The sequence below is a fragment of the Rhamphochromis sp. 'chilingali' genome (genome assembly GCF_963969265.1).
Source record: "Rhamphochromis sp. 'chilingali' genome assembly, chromosome: 10".
NCBI classification, from domain to species: Eukaryota; Metazoa; Chordata; class Actinopteri; order Cichliformes; family Cichlidae; genus Rhamphochromis; species Rhamphochromis sp. 'chilingali'.
Genome location: NC_137937.1, coordinates 1,666,670 through 1,687,574, shown reverse-complemented (window position 1 = coordinate 1,687,574; position 20,905 = coordinate 1,666,670). Strand labels below are relative to the sequence as shown.

General features: G+C 44.0%; 1 protein-coding gene across 3 annotated transcripts in view; it reads left to right on the top strand.

The window, feature by feature from the left end:
• The first annotated feature begins 493 nt into the window (after positions 1 to 493).
• Positions 494 to 20,905, top strand: part of LOC308404003 (whirlin-like) — a 64,476-nt gene continuing 44,064 nt past the window's right edge. For all 3 annotated transcript variants that reach the window (XM_080893828.1, XM_080893827.1, XM_080893829.1), the window contains exon 1: positions 494 to 1,576. In XM_080893828.1, the coding sequence (XP_080749954.1) occupies positions 875 to 1,576 (702 nt within the window). In that variant the 5' untranslated portion in view covers positions 494 to 874. The remainder of the gene's footprint in view (positions 1,577 to 20,905) is intronic.

Sequence of the window (20,905 nt, the reverse complement as noted above, 5' to 3'; positions counted from 1 at the left end):
TAGGATCACACAGGGAACCCGGGGCTGATTTCATGCCAAAGGGGCTTTTATGATCTTTTGTTTACCTGGACGGAGTCATGCTGTGCTGTCAGTGTCCCCTCAGCAGCACAATAGTGCAACACAAATGTTTTGTGAGACAGTCTTGCTCTCATGAGGAGGCTCCTATAAACTGCTGCTTAGAAAAAGCTTTAGTTATGTCTCTGAGAGATATTTGCTTTATCAGCTTAAAGACTGATAAGTCGACACCTACTATTATATGCATGTGGATGATCCAGCCTACACTTTGTTTTTAAGTTGTCTGGATAAATCTCGATTGGACAGAACAGGGATCTGTTTTTGTTCATCAGGTCGGCTCATCTACACTGTGGCCTAAAATATTAGGTAATGAATTGCCCAACATAATAATTTAAATAAGGGTGAATAGTGTTGTCAGTTTCTTAGCAACACACACGCGCGCACCTGCGTCATTTCCTATATAAAGGGTCAGCGCGTTCAGTTCAGCGCTCCACTCTGCGCGCTGAGTTTGCTGGGGGAACTGATCGAGCTGCAGGGAAAATGAATCAAATGTTGGAATGAGGTGCAGTTAGATTGTGTATATTGATAAGGAGAGCTTTCCGTGGACGGCGGTGGAGCTGGCGCTGTGCATGGAATAAAACACGCGGGGACATATTGCTTTGTTCAGAGCCAGATGAATACGGGCATCGGCTGTGGAAATGTTTTGTTTCGAGGTGACACATCGTGTGCGTGGCACTTGCTGAAACTGTCTGATGCGCGTTTCAAGTTTTACTTTTAAGGGGGAGTGCCGACTTGAGGTGAATTTGATCATATTCACGGTCAAACCTCGTATCTGTATGACGCTCTGTTATGTTGTAGGATGAGCGCTGACCTCGAGAGCGTTTCGCTCAACACGTCGTTGAACTCGATCGTCTTGGGCGGCCGTGCGCTCTCGACTAACGTCCGAAGGCTGCACAAAGCTCTCAATATTCTGCTCAATGACCGGGAGAGAGAGCAGTTCATCCACTGTCTCAATGTTTACCACGCCAAGCGCAACGTCTTCGACTTGGTTCAAACTCTTAAAGTGATTCTCAACACGCCAGACAAACGGCACCTCTTGCCCATGTTGCGCCTGGTCATCCCGAGGTCCGACCAGCTGCTGTTCGATCAGTACACGTCCGAGGGGCTCTATCTGAAGTCGGACCTCATCCCCAGCAACGGCATCGCAGAGGACTTTGCGGGTGAGGTAGATTCAGCTGCCAGTTCCATCCCTGAGCAGGTCCTGTCGTCGTCGGGCTGCCCGGACGGTTTAAGCGCAGCTGCTGAACTCGCTGCGTGCGTGGTCCCACCGTTCTGCGTGGGCCCCTTTGGAGATACGCGCAAAGTGACCCTCACGCGCTCCAGGAGCCACGAGGGTCTGGGCTTCAGCGTTCGAGGTGGTTCAGAGCACGGCGTAGGCATCTATGTGTCCCTAGTGGAGCCAGGCTCATCGGCTGAGAGAGAAGGACTGAGAGTCGGGGACCAGATAGTGGCCGCTAATGACATCCTGTTTGACAATGTCACTCACATAGAGGCGGTGAAGGTAGGACTTGACGCAAATGCTGGCGTTTATGAGTGCGACTGTTGTGGTGTGTGCACTGCAGGTTTTGTGCAGATTCAAACCGTGTATGCTGTAGGCAGAGAAAGCACACATTACTAAGGAGGCACTGGGCCATGCACGGCTGTCCTAAAAACACACTCGTTGTTTCACTGCTGCTTTCTGTGCCAGCCCTCGGGTCCAATGCTAAACTACCTCTAGTTTAACTTTTTATTATTATTTATTTATTTTTTAATCTTCTACACCACTTGACATCTGGCTGCAGGCTGGGAACCAACATGAACTAAAATGTAAAGTAGACCGGCTGAAGTTCTTATTTCATGATCCATACAGCAGGAATCCTTGATGATGATAATTCTGAGGGAACACTACACTGCATGTGGAGATAATGTGCTTCACCACACAATTATCTAAAATTAGATACAGTACTAACAACACTTTGTGTGATCATTCACTGAAGCCTGATCAGGCAGGCTGACAGATTTAACCCCATTACCAAAGAATACAGCAAAAGATATTAGCTATAGATTTTGATTTCAATTTGCATAGATTTTTTTATTAAACTAGTATGCAGTTTAGTAAAGCTTTTTAGTTTAGATCTTTTTTAAATTCAAAATATCTAAAAATATTTCTCACATCTAGTTTAGTTCAGTTTTAGATCATTTTAGCTTCAGATGGATATACCTCAGGCTTAGACCTACAAAACTGTTCGGGGTAAAAACCTTTTGGGTATGGTTGCTATAGTAAAAACAAATGTTATGAGCTTTTTTTTTTTATCAATTTTAAAAACACTTTAGCAGCCATTGGATTTTTTTGCAATCAGCTGGTTTATAATAAACAAATCTCCATGGCAGTTTTGCATAAGCAAAGTTTCTATAATAAATGCAGACAAACAAGCACCTTATTAGTTTTTTCTGTGCATGGCATTAGAACAAGTCAGGATGAAATAAGAGCAAAATGTAGCATAGAATGCGCTGGCTCATCTCTGACATCTCGAGTTGTTTCCGTCTGTTTGACATTGGACTCTTGATTACACCATCTCGGTTGCAGTCACTTATTCTGTAATGGGTTAACTGCTGGTCCAACTGACCCCAGTTTGACCAGCTCCTGCTCCTATGGATGTGGATGAAAATAATTTGTATGCTATTGAAAACTAACTTAGTGGAAAGATGGACACAAATTACACCCAGACCCAAGTGCAAACTTTACAGCAAAAACATATTAAATAAATCTTTGCAGCACTTAAAATCCATTGTACCTTTTAAAACTGTAGCTTGTAGTTGCCAGATTCTAAGATTTTGGTTCTTGCTTCACGCAGCAGAAACACATTGTGGAAGATGAAAAGATGTAGGAGGAAAGTTACTTAAGCTGAATGAACAAATATGGACTGTTAATGGACTGTTTAATTATTATGCATACATGTTTTATGCGCTGATGATGAATGATTTTATGACCTTGCAAGTTTGAATTGCACTCTACTTTCAGATATCTTCTAAAAGAAACGACTCTTTTGTGTGGAGGTAAAATGGCTCAGGCCTTGGGTAACGTGTTGTTTAACAGAAAAAAGGACACTTTTACCTGCCTGTGCAAGGGTTAGTGAATCATTTCAGCAAGGGCTGAACAGCTCAGAAGCAACGTGACCGTATACCTGGCTCACACTGGCAGAGTGTAAAAATGATTCTAAAAGGTTAATTTTGCATTATTGCAAAATACAAATATACATACCAATCAGAAATTGTCAGTAGGTGTCGTTTGAAATGTGATTTTCTTTTTTCTGTATTAGTGTGTCCTCAAATATCAGGCTTCATAGGACGGCTTGAATTTTCATAAATTACAGATACTTATTCAGTTGTATTAATTTCATGTTGGAGTTTTTAGTTTTTGAGATACTTATGTTCAAACATAGCTTCAGAGTTTAAAACGTGAGAATAACATGCTGGAATTTGGTCCATTTAAAAACACGCCTCTTGCAAACTATTTGAAATATGAAGCTAAAATTTCACAAATCGGTATGTATGGCCAAATTAAGGACATAATAATTTTATCTTGGAGTTTTCTGAATTGTTAACTAAGGCTACGTTCACACTGCAGGCGAAAGCGCACCAAATCCGACTTTACTGACCCTCTGCGACCATCTATCCGATCATGGTGTGACAGTGTGAACGGCACAAATCCGATATTTTCAAATCAGACCTGGGTCACTTTGGTATGTGTTGCTGAATACGATACAAATCTGCGACTGCTGTTTGATGGTCACGTCGCATTAAATCCGTCTTTTACGTCACTGACACAAGACAGACGCCAACTATCAGCGCCGGAGAAGACATCGCGAACGCTTCCTGTCCATCCGGTGAAACTGTTGGGAACAACGTTGGAGAAACGTGAACATTTTATTTGTACTGTATAATCTGCAGATTCTGACAGAAATCTGCAGCTATCCTTTGAAGCTCCTCTAAAACAGCAATAAGGATCATTATTAGGCCAAATGTAGATAACTTTATAACTTAAAGCAAAAATTGGGAAACGTAAAGTCCGAAACAAGTCTTAAGGTCCATCAGTCAAACAACACTGTTGCTCTGGGTCTAAACAGAGCGCGTTGTGTGTGACGTCTTCTTTTGCGCATGCGGCCACTTTGAGCGTTCACACTAGAGCGCGTTTGCTGTCGCATTTTATTTGTAGTGTGAAGAAGCAGACAAAAAAATCGGATTTGATCAAAAAATCTGAATTGAGCATCAAGACCTGCAGAGTGAACGTAGCCTAAAGTAGTCTAAATGTGACAGTATTTAATTCTTGATTATGTTAATATCACGGTTGCTGGATCCAATCACGAGCTGGGTCTTATGCTTGATCTAATCTTGTTGCTGTAGTGTTGAGGATGTGACTTTTTCTGACCAATGCCTGTCGTTTTTGAAGTTGATGCCACAGCCACACCCGTGATCCATGCTCCAATCACATGTACAACTGCAGATCTGTTAGCTAGAGCCAAGACTCTACACTGAACTGTCAAGATCCATTGTTTAATGGTACTTACACTGCAGTCCTGGACTCTGTTGTTCCATCGAGCTCATATTCCACTAAATTAAAACCACAAAGACTGGTTCAACTCTAGCGAAGGTTAAACCAGCCCAGAAGCACAGGAACAATTTTAAAACATTGTGGGTCACATATAAGTGCATTTGCTCCACTTTATTTTACCAACAGGTATTGTTGTCCTGGCAAAGACTCATGCAAGAAGCATGATTCATCACTGCAGACAACACATATCCCCTGCTGTAGAGTCCAGTGGCTGCATGTTTTGCTTTGTGCTTGGTGATGTACAGTAAGGCTTTGATGCAGCCACTAGGCCATGGAAGCCCATTCCACGAAATTATTTATGCACTGTTCTTGAGCCAAGTTTGATATTTATATGGAGTTCGGAAGTCTGTAGCAATTGATTCTGCAGAAATGATAGTGTCTATTCCCTCGGCTCTATCGGTCAGCTGTCCTCTAGATGCACTCGGTAACTAACTGGATTAAATTTAGTAGCTTGGTAGATAAGGCCCATCCTCTGACCGCCTGATGTACGATATCAAGACATGCAAAACAGTCTCTTGGAGCCACATGTTAAACCCAACAGGAAGTCAGACGTTTTGAATTTAATGATAAATGGCGAAGGTTTTAAGGTTTTGTGAAACGGCATGTTCATGGCGGCACGTCAAGTTTTCATCATTCGCCAAGAAACTGCTGTAACTCAAAGACACAAAGGCCTGTAATAAAATATTATGGTCAACAGTATTGAACGCTGCACTGAGGACAAGCACAGAGCGGAGTCCACTGTCAGAGGTCATAATAATATTATTGGAGTTCTGAAGCCTGATGGAGAGTCAGTCATCAGTTAGCTGTTTACAACGACTCTTTCAAAGGTTTTTCAGTTTGTCCAACAAGTAGCTAAGACAGCTGGGCCAGCTGATGGTTGTTTACTGCCAGCTTGAAGGTCTGTGCTTTGTAGGCCATTAATAGAAACAGACTGACCATATTTAAGACTGAAACATTAATTTATGGTCGGTGTAGGGTTTTTTTTTTTTTTTTAATGAGACAGAGAAGACAAACACACTCCAATTATCAGTTTTCTCAATTTATTATCAAAACAGAATTTGAAATGAATTTTACATAGCACCATGGACCTGCTCTCTGTGGCTCAGAGACAAAAGACTGCTGCACCCAGGCAAACACATAATGTTAACATGATTGGTCGACATAGTTTTTTCAGACAGCTGGACAGCAACGGGGCTCCAGGTAGATGATTGATCGCGCACAAAACAAAGGCCTCTGGGGCTTAGAGTGTCTTTCTGACTAGCTTCTCAAGCGAGGACAGATGCTGGGTTTTTCTCTGTATGTATTATTGTAGGTCTACGTTACAATATAAAGCACCGTGAGGTGACTGTTGTTGTGATTTGGCGCTATATAAATAAAATTGAATAGAATTGAAAGTTGAATTGTTTATGGCTACACAAACACCAGTGTTTCTGAACAGCATGCCTACTGCTGTTGTGGTAACTTACAATTACTTTGCAGCCATGAAATTAATTTTGTTGCCGAAAGTTTGGCAATTTATACATTTATGTTAATATTTGTCCAGGACATGCAGACAACGTAAGACATGTGGAGCATGTTCTGTGCTGCCTGTGTGTCCAAAGCAATTCAGGCAGAAAACCTAACACGCATGTAAACACAGTGTGCTTTTACAGGTGCACGAGAAGATTCTGGCTCACCCTCTCTGACTTACACCACTACACATGCTTTCCTCCTCCCTGCCTCCCTTCCTTCTTTTACATAACTGTATCCTAGCCTGGAATTTCATCCTCATTAAATGAGGTATGGAGGTCAGACTCTCCAGGATGCTGTCTTGAGACATAAATGGCCTGTATTTGTATACCTAAGGACCCCAAAGCGCTTTACACTATACACAGTCATCCACCCATTCACACACACATTCACACACTGGTGATGGCAGCTACATTGTAGCCACAGCCACCCTGGGGCGCACTGACAGAGGCGAGGCTGCCGGACACTGGCGCCACCAGTTTTCAGTAGATGAGTACACAGACTCAGTCTGCGGATTTATCAGGAAATGCGTGGAAGATGACGTCCCATCCAGAACAGTTAAATCCTTCCCAAATCAAAAACCCTGGATTAACGGAGATGTTCGCGCGGCACGGAGCACCGCCTTTGCCTCCGCGAACACATCGGACTACAAACACGCACATTACCAACTCCGGAAGACGATCAAAGCAGCCAAACGTGAGTACAGGGACAGGGTGGAGCAACAGTTTGACAACCCTCGGAGTATGTGGCAGGGACTAAACACGATCACAGATGTTACGTTTCGGTGTTGTCAGTGTGTTGTTTTTGGCGTGACTGTTATGTGTTTCCTGTGTTACTTTGAAAGTCTGTGTTATCTTAGTCTTTTCAGTTTACGTTTCCCTGTCTCGTCAGTTCTGAGTTGCCCCAGCTGTGTTTCCCTCTTGTTGTCCATTTTCCTGATTGCTCCCTCTAGGTATTTAAACCCTGTGTTTCAGTGTGTCATGGTCGCGATCTCCCCCGTGTTGTAAATAGTTTGGTGTTTTGTTGTAAATAAATAGTTTGTTGTAAATAGATTTGTCGATACTTTCGTTTCGGGATTTTGGTGGTGAGCTTTAGTGGGGTTTTTTTGTGTGTGTGTTTTTTTTCCCTTTATTTTTACTTTTTTCGTGTTGCACTCCGGTTGCCTAGGCCGGGGTGTAACACAGACTTTAGAGGGAAAACCAGCACACCGCAGACCACGGCCTCTCTGTGTGAGGATCTAAACGTATTCTACGCTAGATTCGACACGGCGAACACCATGAGACCGGACAGTGTGCGCACCGCGGATGACGTCAGTGCGCACACTGTGTCTGAGGAGGATGTGCGGAGGTGCTTCAGGAAGGTGAACGCACGCAAAGCTACTGGTCCGGACGGGATTCCCGGCCGCGTCCTCAGGTCATGCGAGGCTCAGCTGGCTGGAGTGTTCACGCACATCTTCAACCTTTCCCTCTCTCTGTCTGTAGTCCCAGCCTGCTTCAAAATGGCCACCATCGTCCCTGTACCCAAATCCTCCACCATCTCCTCATTGAACGACTGGCGACCTGTAGCCCTGACCCCCATCGTAAGCAAATGCTTCGAGAAGCTGGTCAGGGACTTCATCTGCTCTGCACTACCCGACTCACTGGACCCTCTACAGTTTGCATACCGCCACAACAGGTCCACTGATGATGCCATAGCCCTGACACTACACACTGCCCTGTCACACCTGGAGAAGAGAGACACGTATGTGAGGATGCTGTTTGTAGATTACAGCTCAGCATTCAATACCATCGTTCCCTCGAAGCTGGACAGGAAACTGCAGGATCTAGGACTGAGCAGCTCCCTCTGCAGCTGGATCCTTAGCTTCCTGTCTGACAGACGCCAAGTGGTCAGACTGGGCAGCATCACCTCATCCCCCATCACACTGAACACTGGTGCTCCACAGGGGTGTGTACTGAGCCCTCTCCTGTACTCACTCTACACCTACGACTGCACAGCCACTAACAGCTCCAACATCATTGTGAAGTTTGCGGACGACACTACAGTGGTGGGTCTTATCACCAACGGTGATGAGACTGCTTACAGGGAGGAGGTCAGCGCCCTGACCCACTGGTGTCAAGACAACCATCTCACCCTCAACGTCGCAAAGACAAAGGAGTTGATAGTGGACTTCCGGAGGTGCAGAGAAGTACACACCCCCATCACCATCAACGGCGCTGCTGTGGAGAGAGTGAGCAGCTTCCGGTTCCTTGGAGTACATCTGGCTGAGGATCTTACGTGGTCAGTACACACAAACAAAACAGTGAAGAAGGCCCAGCAGCGCCTCTTCTTTCTCAGGAGACTGAAAAGATTCGGCATGAGCCCCCGCATCCTCAGGACCTTCTATCACTGTGCCATTGAGAGCATCCTCACTGGATGCATCACCACCTGGTATGGCAACAGCACCGTCTACAACTGCAAAGCTCTCCAGCGAGTAGTGCGGTGCTCTGAACGGATAATTGGAGGTGAGCTTCCCTCCCTCCAAGACATCTACAGGAAGCGGTGCCTGAGGAAAGCGGGGAGGATCATCAAGGACTCCAGTCACCCCAGCATAAACTGTTCAGACTGCTTCCATCAGGAAGGAGGTTCTGCAGCATCCGGTCCCGTACCAGCAGACTGAGAGACAGCTTCTTCCACCAGGCCATCAGACTGCTGAACACGTCATAGACACCTCAGCTTCACTACTGGAACTTTAACATTATGCACTCCATACTGTACAGTAACGCCACTGTTTTGCACATGTCTCAACTCTGTATATTTTTATATATTTTATTTATTGTTTACTCTATTTAATTTGTAAAATATGTGCACACACACACACACACACACACACGTAGAAAAATATTTAGTATACACATCCAGAAATGCATATACTATTATATATTGTACATATATTTATTAGTTTCAGATGTAGCCATTCTTGTATTTTGCTTGTTTACTTTATTGTATTTTGCACAACTCTGTTGCTTGTGAAGCTCGCACACAAGAATTTCACTCACATGTGCTGTACCAATGTACCTGCACATGTGATGTGACAATAAAAAAGTGATTTGATTTTTCCATTTGTGCAACATCTCTAAAATTAGAAATATCCTGTCTCAGAGTGACGCTGGAAAAACTCTCTGAGCCTGGTTCTGCTGGAGGTTTCTTCCTGTTCAAAGCGAGTTTTTCTTTCCCACTGTCACCAAAGCGCTTGCTCATAGATGATTGTTAGTTTTTTTTTCTGTTTTCTTTGCATTATTTACCTTACAATATAATGCAACTTGAGGCAACTGTTGTTGTCTCAAGTTGCATTTGGCGTTGTATAGATAAAATTGAAATTCCCCAAATTGAATTATTAGAAAGTGTGATTTATGGTTCCACAGAAGTAGCATGTTTCCTGTCCGCTCCACTCCAGGGACTGCCTGTCTGCATGCAGCAGCTCTGTGCTCAGCTCAACAGCACTGAGACGGCACATTTAAGGGTTTTTAATGATATTCTTTGTCACGATCCTGGGTCTTTTGACCCAGCGTTTTAGTTTATTTTGATGTTTATGGTTTGTTTAAGTTCATTAGCTTATCTAAGTTCATTTGCTTGTTAGTCCCCCTTGTGTTTTCAACCCCTGTTAAGTCTCCCTTGCCCTTCATGTGTTTCATGTTTGTGTCTCATTATGTTTCCTGTTTTATTTTGAAGAGGTCCTGTGTTGCTATGTTCATTGTGTTCAGTTTTACTCTCCCCTTGTGATGTCATTATGTTCATGTGCGTCAGCTGTTTCGCCATGTGTTCCCACTTCCCTCATTTTCCTCCTGTGTGTATTTAGCCCGTGTGTTTCCACTCATTCCTTATCAGGTCGTCTGCTCATCCACTTCAGGTTTCCATGTCAGTTCACCATGTTTAAGGTTTTTTCATGTTTTAGTTCCCCCAGTTTAGGTTATTGTTTAGTTTCACCCATGAACTAAAACTGCTCATTTTCTGTTAATCCATGTCATGTTTCACATTCTGTTTTTGGTCTGCATTTGAGTGCAACACATACAGTCTGCGTCTGCCAGACTGTGACATTCTTTTAACTCTAGATTGTGGCAGCCCTGCTGCCCTCTTGTTGTTGGCCCTGACAGCAGCCTTTGATGGTCGATCATGATATCCTGCTTTCATGGCTGGAATCATATGCTGGCCTAAAAGGGTCTGCTCTTCAGTGTTTTCAGTCCTACTTATCTGGAAAAACCTTTTATGTCAACATGTGCCCCCACAGCTCCAAAATAGCCCCTCTTAATTATGGTGTACCTCAAGGCTCTCTTTTAGGTCCTGCCTTATTTGCACTGTATATGTTGCCACTGGGGTCTATTTTCTCACGGTAAAAAATTTTCATTTCACTGTTTTGCAGATGACTTGGAGATCTATCCATCTTTAAACGCAGGGACATGTGGATGTCTGTAAATTTTTATTTAAATTAAAACAAAACAGAAGTTGTCATATTTGGCACCTTCGTTAATAATCACATTGACAGCGCTCTTGGCCCTTTATCTTCCTATTGTAAGTCAAATGTTAAAACCTTGACTGTTCCTTTAAACTGTGTAAGCAGGTGAGCACAGTAGTTCAATCAAGCTTTTTTCATTTAAAACAGTGAGCCAAGGTAAAATCATAGCTTCCAGCTAACGTGTTTGAACATGTTATTCATGGTAAATGAATTGATTCTTATATAGTGCTTTTCTTCTCTCCCAGAGCACTCTAAGTGCTCTACAACATGCCACATTCACACAAGCACTGCCTTCTATACTTTCTTTAAGTGCTAACTATCATTCACACTCTGATGGATGCTTCAGAGTGTGAATGATAGTTAGTAAGTAACAACTTGGGGTTAATATCTTGCCCAAGGATATTTGGCATGCAGACTGGGGGGAGCCAGGGATCAAACCACCAACCATCTTAACATTAGATGACCTGCTCCATCTCCTGAGCTACTCCCACCTACAGTATTCATCTGTTCATTAACTGCAGACTGGACTGCTGCAATTCTCTGTGCTTGGGTTTGGACCAGGCCTCTATTTATCGTCTTTAGCATCTGCTAACTGGCACAACAGAAGGAGCATATTACCCAGTTTTGGCTTCTCTACATTGGCTTCCTGTTCTGCACAGGGTCCAATTTAAAATGTTACTTTTTTAATCACTTAACGGCCGAGCCCTTTCGTACCTGTCTCAGCTCCTATTTATTTATGCTCCAGGAAGAACGGTGAAGTCCAGGTCAAAACTAACCTTAACTTTTCCACGGTCTAAACTGAAATCTCGTGGTGACAGAGCCTTCTCTGTGGCAGGCCCTGGACTGTGGAGTAGTCTTCCCCTCATTATTAGATCTGCACAACCACTTGACCGTTTAAAATTGTTACGGAAGACACATTTTATGTTCTGGCTTTTAACACACGTCCTAAATATTTTGGTAATAAAACATCTTGGTTTTAAAAGCCTTAAGATAAGATAAGATAACTCTTTATTGTCATTGCACAGTCATACATAGTACAGTAGTACAATGAAATTGGAAAAACTGTCCTACGTCGGCACTACATATAACACGACACGATACGACACATCACAACGTAACAAACAACACAACACAGTATATTAACTTAGTATAAAAAAGAAGAATAAGTGTATGTGTATTGCACACTGTTATTATTGCACATTAATTATTATTGCACCTTGTTATAAATATAAATATTATTGTTATCGTTTTAAACATTGTTACCTCCCCCTAAAAAGTCCAGGGAGGTATCCAGTCAGGTCAGCTATTTACATTGATCAGGGCTATTGCCCTGTTGTAAAAGCTGTCCTTGAGTCTATTTGTTCGGGACCTCAGCAGCCTGAACCTCCTGCCAGACGGCAGCAGCTTAAACACCCGGTGTCCTGGGTGTGTGCAGTCCCGTAGGATGCTGCGTGCCCTCTTGAGACAGCGAGTGCTGTACAGGTCCTTCAGGGAGGGAAGAGGATGTCCAATGATTTTTTGGGCCATGTTGATGACCCTCTGGAGTGCCTTTCTGTGTGCTGTGGTGCAGCTGGAGAACCACACACCGATGCAATATGTCAGCACACTTTCAATGGAGCAGCGGTAGAAGACGGTCAGCAGCTCCTTCTTCAGGTCCATTTTTCTGAGGATTCTCAGAAAGTGGAGACGCTGTTGGGCCTTCTTTAAGACCGCAGAGGTGTTAGAGCTCCATTGGAGGTCTGTGTCTATGTGCACACCCAGAAACTTGAAACTGGAGACCCTTTCCACGCACTCCCCGTTGATGCTGACAGGCTGCAGCTCGGACTTCCTCCTTCTGAAGTCAACTACCAGTTCTTTTGTTTTGGTGGTATTGAGGTCCAGGTTGTTGTCTGCACACCAATCTGACAGCCTCTGAACTTCAGCTCTGTATGCAGTCTCATCTCCCCCTGAGATGAGCCCCACCACGGTGGTATCATCTGCAAACTTGATGACTGTGTTGTCTGGGTGGGAACTAACACAGTCATGTGTGTACAGAGTGTACAGTAGGGGACTCAGTACACAGCCTTGTGGAGAGCCGGTGTTGAGGCTGAGGGCTGAGGAAAGATGAGGCCCCACTCTAACTCTCTGTACACGGTCTGAGAGGAAGTCTCTGATCCAGCGGCAGGTGGTGGAAGGAAGTCCAATTTCCAGCAGTTTATCTATTTCAACACCATCAGGCCTACCCTCCTGGGTGATAAGTTAGCAGCGATGCAGGTGGATGCTTCTCTGGTGTCCTGGATTGTTGATTACCTGACAGGAAGACCACAATATGTACGTCTCCCACAGTGTGTGTCTGACAAGGTGATTAGCAACACAGGGGCACCACAGGGGACTGTCCTCTCCCCCTTCCTCTTCACCCTCTACACCACAGACTTCAGCCACTGCACAGAGACCTGCCATCTTCAGAAGTTTTCTGATGACTCTGCGGTGGTTGGATGCATCAGCAGGGATGATGAGACAGAGTACCGGGCTGTGGTCGACTCCTTTGTCACGTGGTGTGAGCAGAATCATCTGCAGCTCAACGTGGCAAAGACCAAGGAACTGATCGTGGACTTCAGGAAGACCAGGAAACACTTGACCCCTGTTTCAATCCAGGGGGTCAGTGTTGACATTGTGGAGGACTATAAATACCTTGGAGTACACATTGACAATAAACTGGACTGGGCTAAAAACACCACAGCACTTTACAGGAAGGGCCAGAGTCGTCTCTATTTTTTGAGGCGACTGAGGTCCTTCAACATCTGCCAGAAAATGCTCAGGATTTTCTATGAGTCTGTGGTGGCCAGTGCGATCCTCTATGCTGTTGCATGCTGGGGGAGCAGGCTGAGGGCAGCAGATGCCAACAGACTTAATAAACTGATCCGTAAGGCCAGCAATGTTGTGGGGATGGAGCTGGACTCCCTCAAGGTGGTGTCGGAGAGGCGGATGCTGTCCAAGATAAAGACAATGTTGGATAACACCTCCCACCCACTCCATGACATGCTGGTCAGTCACAGGAGCTCGTTCAGTGAGAGACTGAGATTACCGAAAAGCACCACTGAACGACACAGGAAATCATTCCTGCCTGTGGCCATCTCCCTGTACAACGCATCCACTTAACACACTGTTTGCTGCTACAGCTACACATGTTTCTTTTCCAAATATTTATTTATAAGTGACGTATGTATGTATGTATATATATGTATATATTGTACTATTCTTAGTTAGCGTATTGTCTGTCTTGTCTTAATGTTGGTTTAAAATGGAGCACTGTAACAAAAAATAATTTCCCCCAGGGATCAATAAAGTATTCTGATTCTGATTCTGATTATTAGTCTGTCCGGGAGTATCGTATTGAAAGCAGAGCTAAAGTCAACAAAGAGCAGCCTGGCGTAACGGCCCTGCACTTCCAGGTGAGAGATGGTGGTGTGGAGCGTTGTAGCAATGGCATCTTCAGTTGATCTGTTAGCTCTGTATGCAAACTGGAGCGGGTCGAGTGTGGGTGGCAGGCAGGACATGATGTGACGTCAGACCAGTTTCTCAAAGCACTTCATTATAACAGGTGTTAGAGCAACTGGTCGGTAGTCGTTGAGGCTGCTAATGTTAGTACGCTTTGGCAGTGGGACAATTGTGGCTGACTTTAGGCACGGCGGGATGCAGGACTGGGACAGTGAAGTGTTGAAGATCTTAGTGAAGACCCCAGCCAGCTGGTCTGCACACTCTTTTAGGACCTTTGCGGTTACCCCATCTGGTCCGGTGGCCTTCCTGGGGTTCACTGCCCTCAGTGTGCGCCTCACCTCATATTCCTGCACTATGAGGCTTGGGCTGCTGCTGTCCGATGTTTTTGCTGCTGCTGCCTCTGGTCCCTTCACCTCAAAGCGTGTGAAGAAGTGGTTCAGCTCCTCTGCAAGCTCCGCGTTACCCTCAGTCAACGTGGTATTGCCAGGTTTGTAGTTGGTTAAGTGCTGAACTCCCTGCCATACCTGTCGTGAGTTGTTGGTGGTGAAGTGGTCTTCGATCCTTCTCTTGTACGCTGCCTTGGCCTCTCTGATGCCTCTTTTCAACTGAGATCTGGCTGCACTGTACTGCATACCATCACCGGATCTAAAAGCGGCGTCACGTTGCTTCAGCAGGACCTGGACCTCTTTAGTCATCCAGGGTTTCTGGTTGGAATACACCCGGAGACGTTTGTCCACAGTGACACTGTTGACACAGAAGTTAATATATGAGAGCACTGATGTTGTGTGCTCTTCAAGGTCCTGATGTTCGAACACGCTCCAGTCCGTGTTTTCAAAACAGTCCTGCAGCTGATGTGATGCACCTTCTGGCCAGGTTTTCACAGTTTTTGTGACTGGGGGGGCTCTTCTCCTAATGGGAGTGTATGCAGGGATCAACAGCATGGACATGTGGTCTGACAAACCTAGATGTGGTAGAGGGGTTGCTCTGTAGCCTTTTTGGATGTTGCTGTAGGCTTTATCCAATGTGTTTTTCCCCCTCGTTGCACATTTAATATGCTGTTCAAATCTGGGGAATACTGACCTTAAATCAGCATGGTTGAAGTCCCCAGCTATAATGTGCACTGCGTTTGGATGGGAGTTCTGCTGGTTGCTTATTGTCTTGTGCAGCTCCTCCATGGCAGAGTTAGCATTAGCATCGGGTGGTACATACACGGCCGTTACCATGACAACAGTAAACTCGCGAGGTATGTAGACGGGTCTGCACTTCACAGTCAAGTATTCCAAATCCGGGGAACAGTGGCTGTCTACAGTCTTTGTGTTTTTGCACCAGCTGTCATTGGTGTAGATGCATAAACCCCCTCCTTTGATCTTACCGGAGTGGCCGTTCCTGTCGTGACGGTGGACCGTGCGGCCTGCTAGCTCAATAGCCGAGTCCGGAATTGATGGCTGCAGCCAAGTCTCTGTGAGTAATATTATGCTGCTGTCCCGTACACACTTATTGACTGCAATTTGTAATCTCAGTTCGTCGATTTTGTTGGTTATGGACCTGACGTTGGAGAGGAAAATACTCGGAAGCGGTGGCTTAAATGGCTGTTTCTTTAGCCGAGCTAGTGGACCCGCCCTGCAGCCACGCTTTTGCCTCCTTTGTTTACGTTTCCTCTTTGTCTTGCCGCTGGGAAGAACCAACCACGGAGACCCTGGAGCTCTTATTATGTCCTCCGGAATGCTGTGAAAGTGGTGGTAGTCCGATGTAATGCTCCTTGCACAGCGTAATCCCAAACTCAAAAGGTCCTGACGACTGTAGGTGGACTCTACTCGATGTATAATGATAAAAAGCACACACATCCACACAGATACACGTAGAGAAAGTAAAAAACAAAACACCGAACGTGAGGAGCAGTGAGCCGCTGCGTCTGTGCGCGCCGCCATCTTGAATAACTTGAATAACTTATTTGTTGTTGTTGTTTCAGTTGTTTATATTTACTTATTTTATTTATTTATCTATATTTTACTGCATCATTGTTGTGCATTTTATTTATTTTAGTGGCATGTTACATTGTTAAGCACTTTATGCAGCATAGACTGCTGGTAATGTGCTATATAAATAAACTCGACCTTGACCTATTAAGTGAGATTAATTTCAGAAAAGTATGTGACTCAGGCTTTGTTTTGTTTTTTATTATATAATTCAGCATTTTCTTAAAGGGTTTGCACACAATAAAACCACTATTTTATTTGACATTTATTTGACATTTATTACTGTTCTTCGCTGGTTTAAACATGCTGTGGTGGTTTTGTATATCTCATAGTAAACATCAGAGGGAATCCATTTTTGTGGACTCAAAACTATTATACGTTAACAGCAGATCAGATGTTGTGAAATCTGTGAAAAGCACTTTGAGTCTTTATTGCAGTATTTTCTGTGTGTTCAGCTTGTAGTGATCTTTGAGAGCAGCAGCATGTCTAACTTTGGCAAGTGTTTGAATTTATTTTTAAACAATGACTCTTTCATTCTACTTATATGTGGAGAAATAACATTACATAATCACAATCAGATGACTTCACAGGCACCGGCCTTCGATGAGCTCCCAAAATAGCAGCTTTTCAAATGGAGGAGGAGGAGGAGTAAGTTATCCTTTGCTGTCAGCTTGATAAGCCCAAAGTTATGTTACTGTCAAGGGCCCTTGAATGCAGCTCTCTATGCAAAGCACATATTCTAAGTAACAGACATCAGTGTGTGGGAGAAACCGAATTGATTCAGTTCCCTGAAGAGAGAGGCAGCAGTCTGACATCATGTTCTGTTGCTACAAGAGATCGGAGAGCAGGACCGTGGTCACAGTATTGCACGATTGTGTGATCAGCACAGGCGGAGTGATCTCCAGGATCCAGTTGTTTTCTACAGAACATTTTTTGTAGGACTTATTTCAAATATTAGACATGAAAAACTAAATATGTTTTTGTAGGTTTGAATTTTTATACTTAAAAAAGCAATCTATTGCAGATTTCTCTGTCACAGACCCACCATCTGACAACTTTATTGTAATATATATATAGAAAAAATACTCCTCTCACTCCTGTAGTCTTTATCCCTCATGCTCAGATCCTCTACCAGAGGCCTGGGAGCTTGAGGGTCCTGCAGTATCTTAGCTGTTCCAAGGACTGCGCTCTTCTGGACAGAGATCTCCGATGTTGTTCCTGGGATCTGCTGGAGCCACTCGCCTACAGGGTGCTGAACTTGGGAAGGAATCCTCCATTCATAGTCAGGAGTTTTCTGGTCTTGATGTCAGTAGCTTTGATCTCGTCCTCTGGCCTCCTTATTATCCCAGCAGGGTGCCTGATCACGGGCAGGGTGTAGGTGTTGATGGCCCGGATGTTGTTCTTACCGTTCAGCTGACTCCTCAGGACTTGCCTGACCCTCTGCAGGTACTTGGTGGTTACAGCTTTCCTAGCGGCCTCTTCATGGTTCCCATTTGCCTGTGGGATCTCCAGGTACTTGTAGCTGTCCTCTATGTCTGCAACGTTACCTTCTGGTATTTCGATCCCCTCAGTTCTGACTACCTTCCCTCTCTTCGTTACCATCCGACTACACTTCTCCTAGTGCTGTTCGATATAACGATATATATCGGGTGACGATATAAAAACGTCTATCGTTTCATTTTACGCTATCGTTTGTTTCGTGGTGTCGCAAAATAAACTGTTTACAGCAATATTGTGTCATGGTTCTGATGGTCACTGTAGTGGCTGTAGTCATTTATTAAAGTTCTCTATAACCACACTACGGACGGACAAGCGCCTGTTTTCATGCGTTGTCGTTAGCAACAACGACGGTAACACCACCGCGTGTCCGCTTGTTTATTTTCCACATAAACCTTTCACAATAAAGCTCGAGATCCTGTTGAGACTTTTCAAAATAAACTGAATCACGTGAAAGAGCAGATTATTTACGGGTGAGAAGCAAAAGAGCCGCCAGGTGCTAAAAAATAAACCTTAGACTCAAACGTTAGAACAGGCTTTTCCCCGCAGCACGCCGTGTAATAAATACTCCCAAAGAAAACGGCGCCGTTACAACTTATGTCTAAAGATGTATCATTTCATGCATCGTTAAAACACTCGACTCCAGCTACACGACGCCCAGCTGGAAACACTTCATGCAAGTCGAGCTGCCCGAGATTCACCGAATTTACAGAAAATGTTAAATTTTTGTGATTTATATCGTTATCGGGACGATAGATGTCTTATATCGGGAAATGAGATTTTGGTCATATCGCACAGTCCTAGTCATGGTATCCTCATTTGCTCTGTAAGCAAACTGATGAGGGTCGTGGGAGGGGTTTAGACAGCCTCTGATATGCTGAGACACTATCTGCTCAAAACAATTCCTGACTACAGACGTGAGGGCTACAGGTCTGTAGTTGAGGATGTCTATACCAGTCTGTATCAGCCTCAAACTGAGCAAAGAAGGTGTTGCACTCCTCTGTGAGTAAACCTGGATGGTTTTAGTCACTGTCACATTCTCTACACAGCACTTAATGTAGAAGAGCACAGACTGAGTGAAAGTCTCCACGTCAAGATGTTCAAAGATAGACCTGTCAGCTCAAACCAGTCCTGTAGCTGGAGCACTCACTAAAGTTTCTCACCAGTTCCCTGTATTTCAACTCCTGCCCACCTGCAGTATCATCACAGAAATTCTCCAGGTAGGATGTTCTGCTGTTGCACTGGAAATCGTATGAAATCTTAGGAATGTAGAATGATGCCCCCCCCCCAGCTGTACAAACTGAGGGCTCTCTTACAGTCAGCAATCCAGGAGACAGTAGAGGTGGTGACACCCATCCTGAGCACCTTGTGGTTGGATGGTATTAATGTCACTTTAATACTATATTTGGTATCAGTGCGTCTTTACACTGGCTGCCTGTCCATTTTAGAATCATTTTAAAATTGTAACATTTCATTGTTTGCTTTTAAAGCTTTAAATGGCTCCTTCTTACCTGTCAGACCTACACCGATACACTCCACAAAGGTCTCTCACATCAACTGACCAGTCACTCCTTGCTGTCCCCATGTTGAGACTGAAACACCGGGGGGACCGAGCTTTTGCTGTTTTGGCCCCCAAATTATGGAATAAACTGCCCTCCATATTAGGCTGGCCCCAACACTTGAAATCACTTTTAAAAACACACCTTTTTTCAAAGGCTTTTTAGGAGTAGCACCAGAGTCAGCTTGTAGTCAGTTTTCATCAGCTGTTGGTCCCCCCACCCCCATGAAAAAAGCCTGTGAGCACCATAAAAGCACAGAAAAATTGACTAAGGTCCATAGTTTTTAAAAACTAACATTTTAAAAACATTATCTACAACTATAAGAAACTATGTAGAAAAACACAAGAAACTGCAGGAGCTGCAGCAGCAAGCCGGCACTCTCACAGCAGACTAGGTGTGAATGCATATTTATTAGTTTATATATTATTTGTTATAGAAAACGTACCAAAGAAATATTTGTTTGGGAATGTCATGCTCAAAGAAGTCCTGCCATTAATTAATTCTTCGATCTTAAATATGATCAATCTATCTCTAATAATCAGCTATGTACCACAGGCCTTCAAGCTGGCTGTAGTTAAACCTTTACTCAAAAAGCATCTCTAGACCCAGCAGTCTTAGCTAATTATAGGCCAATCTCCAACCTTCCTTTATATCAAACATCCTTGAAAGAGTAGTTGTCAAACAGCTAACAGATCATCTGCAGAGGTTTATTTGAAGAGTTTCAGTCAGGTTTCAGAGCTCAGCACAGCACAGAAACAGCTTTAGTGAAGGTTACAAATGATCTTCTTATGGCCTCTGACAGTGGACTCATCTCTGTGCTTGTCCTGCTAGACCTCAGTGCAGCGTTCGATACTGTCGACCATAATATCCTATTAGAGCGATTAGAACATGCTGTAGGTATTACAGGTACTGCACTGCAGTGGTTTGTATCATATCTATCTAATAGACTCCAGTTTGTGCATGTAAATGGAGAGTCCTCTTCACACACTGAGGTTAATTATGGAGTTCCACAGGGTTCAGTGCTAGGACCAATTCTGTTTACATTATACATGCTTCCCTTAGGCAGCATCATTAGAAGACATAGCATACATTTACACTGCTATGCAGATGACACCCAGCTCTATCTGTCCATGAAGCCAGATAACACACACCAATGAGTTAAACTGCAGGAATGTCTTAAAGACATAAAGACCTGGATGGCCGCTAACTTTCTGCTTCTTAATTCAGATAAAACTGAGGTTATTGTACTCGGCCCTGAAAAGCTTAGAAATATGGTATCTAACCAGATTCTTACTCTGGATGGCATTACCTTGGCCTCCAGTAACGCTGTGAGGAACCTTGGAGTCATGTTTGACCAGGACATGTCCTTCAATGCACATATTAAACAAATATGTAAGACTGCTTTCTTCCATTTGTGCAACATCTCTAAAGTTAGAAATATCCTGTCTCAGAGTGACGCTGAAAAACTAGTTCATGCATTTATTACTTCCAGGCTGGACGACTGTAATTCATTATTATCAGGAAGTCCTAAAAACTCCCTGAAAAGCCTTCAGCTAATCCAAAATGCTGCAGCAAGAGTCCTGACAGGGACTAGAAAGAGAGAGCAGATTTCTCCTGTTTTGGCTTCCTGTTAAATCCAGGATTCAAAATCCTGTTCCTCACATACAAGGTCTTAAACAATCAGGCCCCATCTTATCTTAATGACCTTGTAGTACCATATCACCCTATTAGA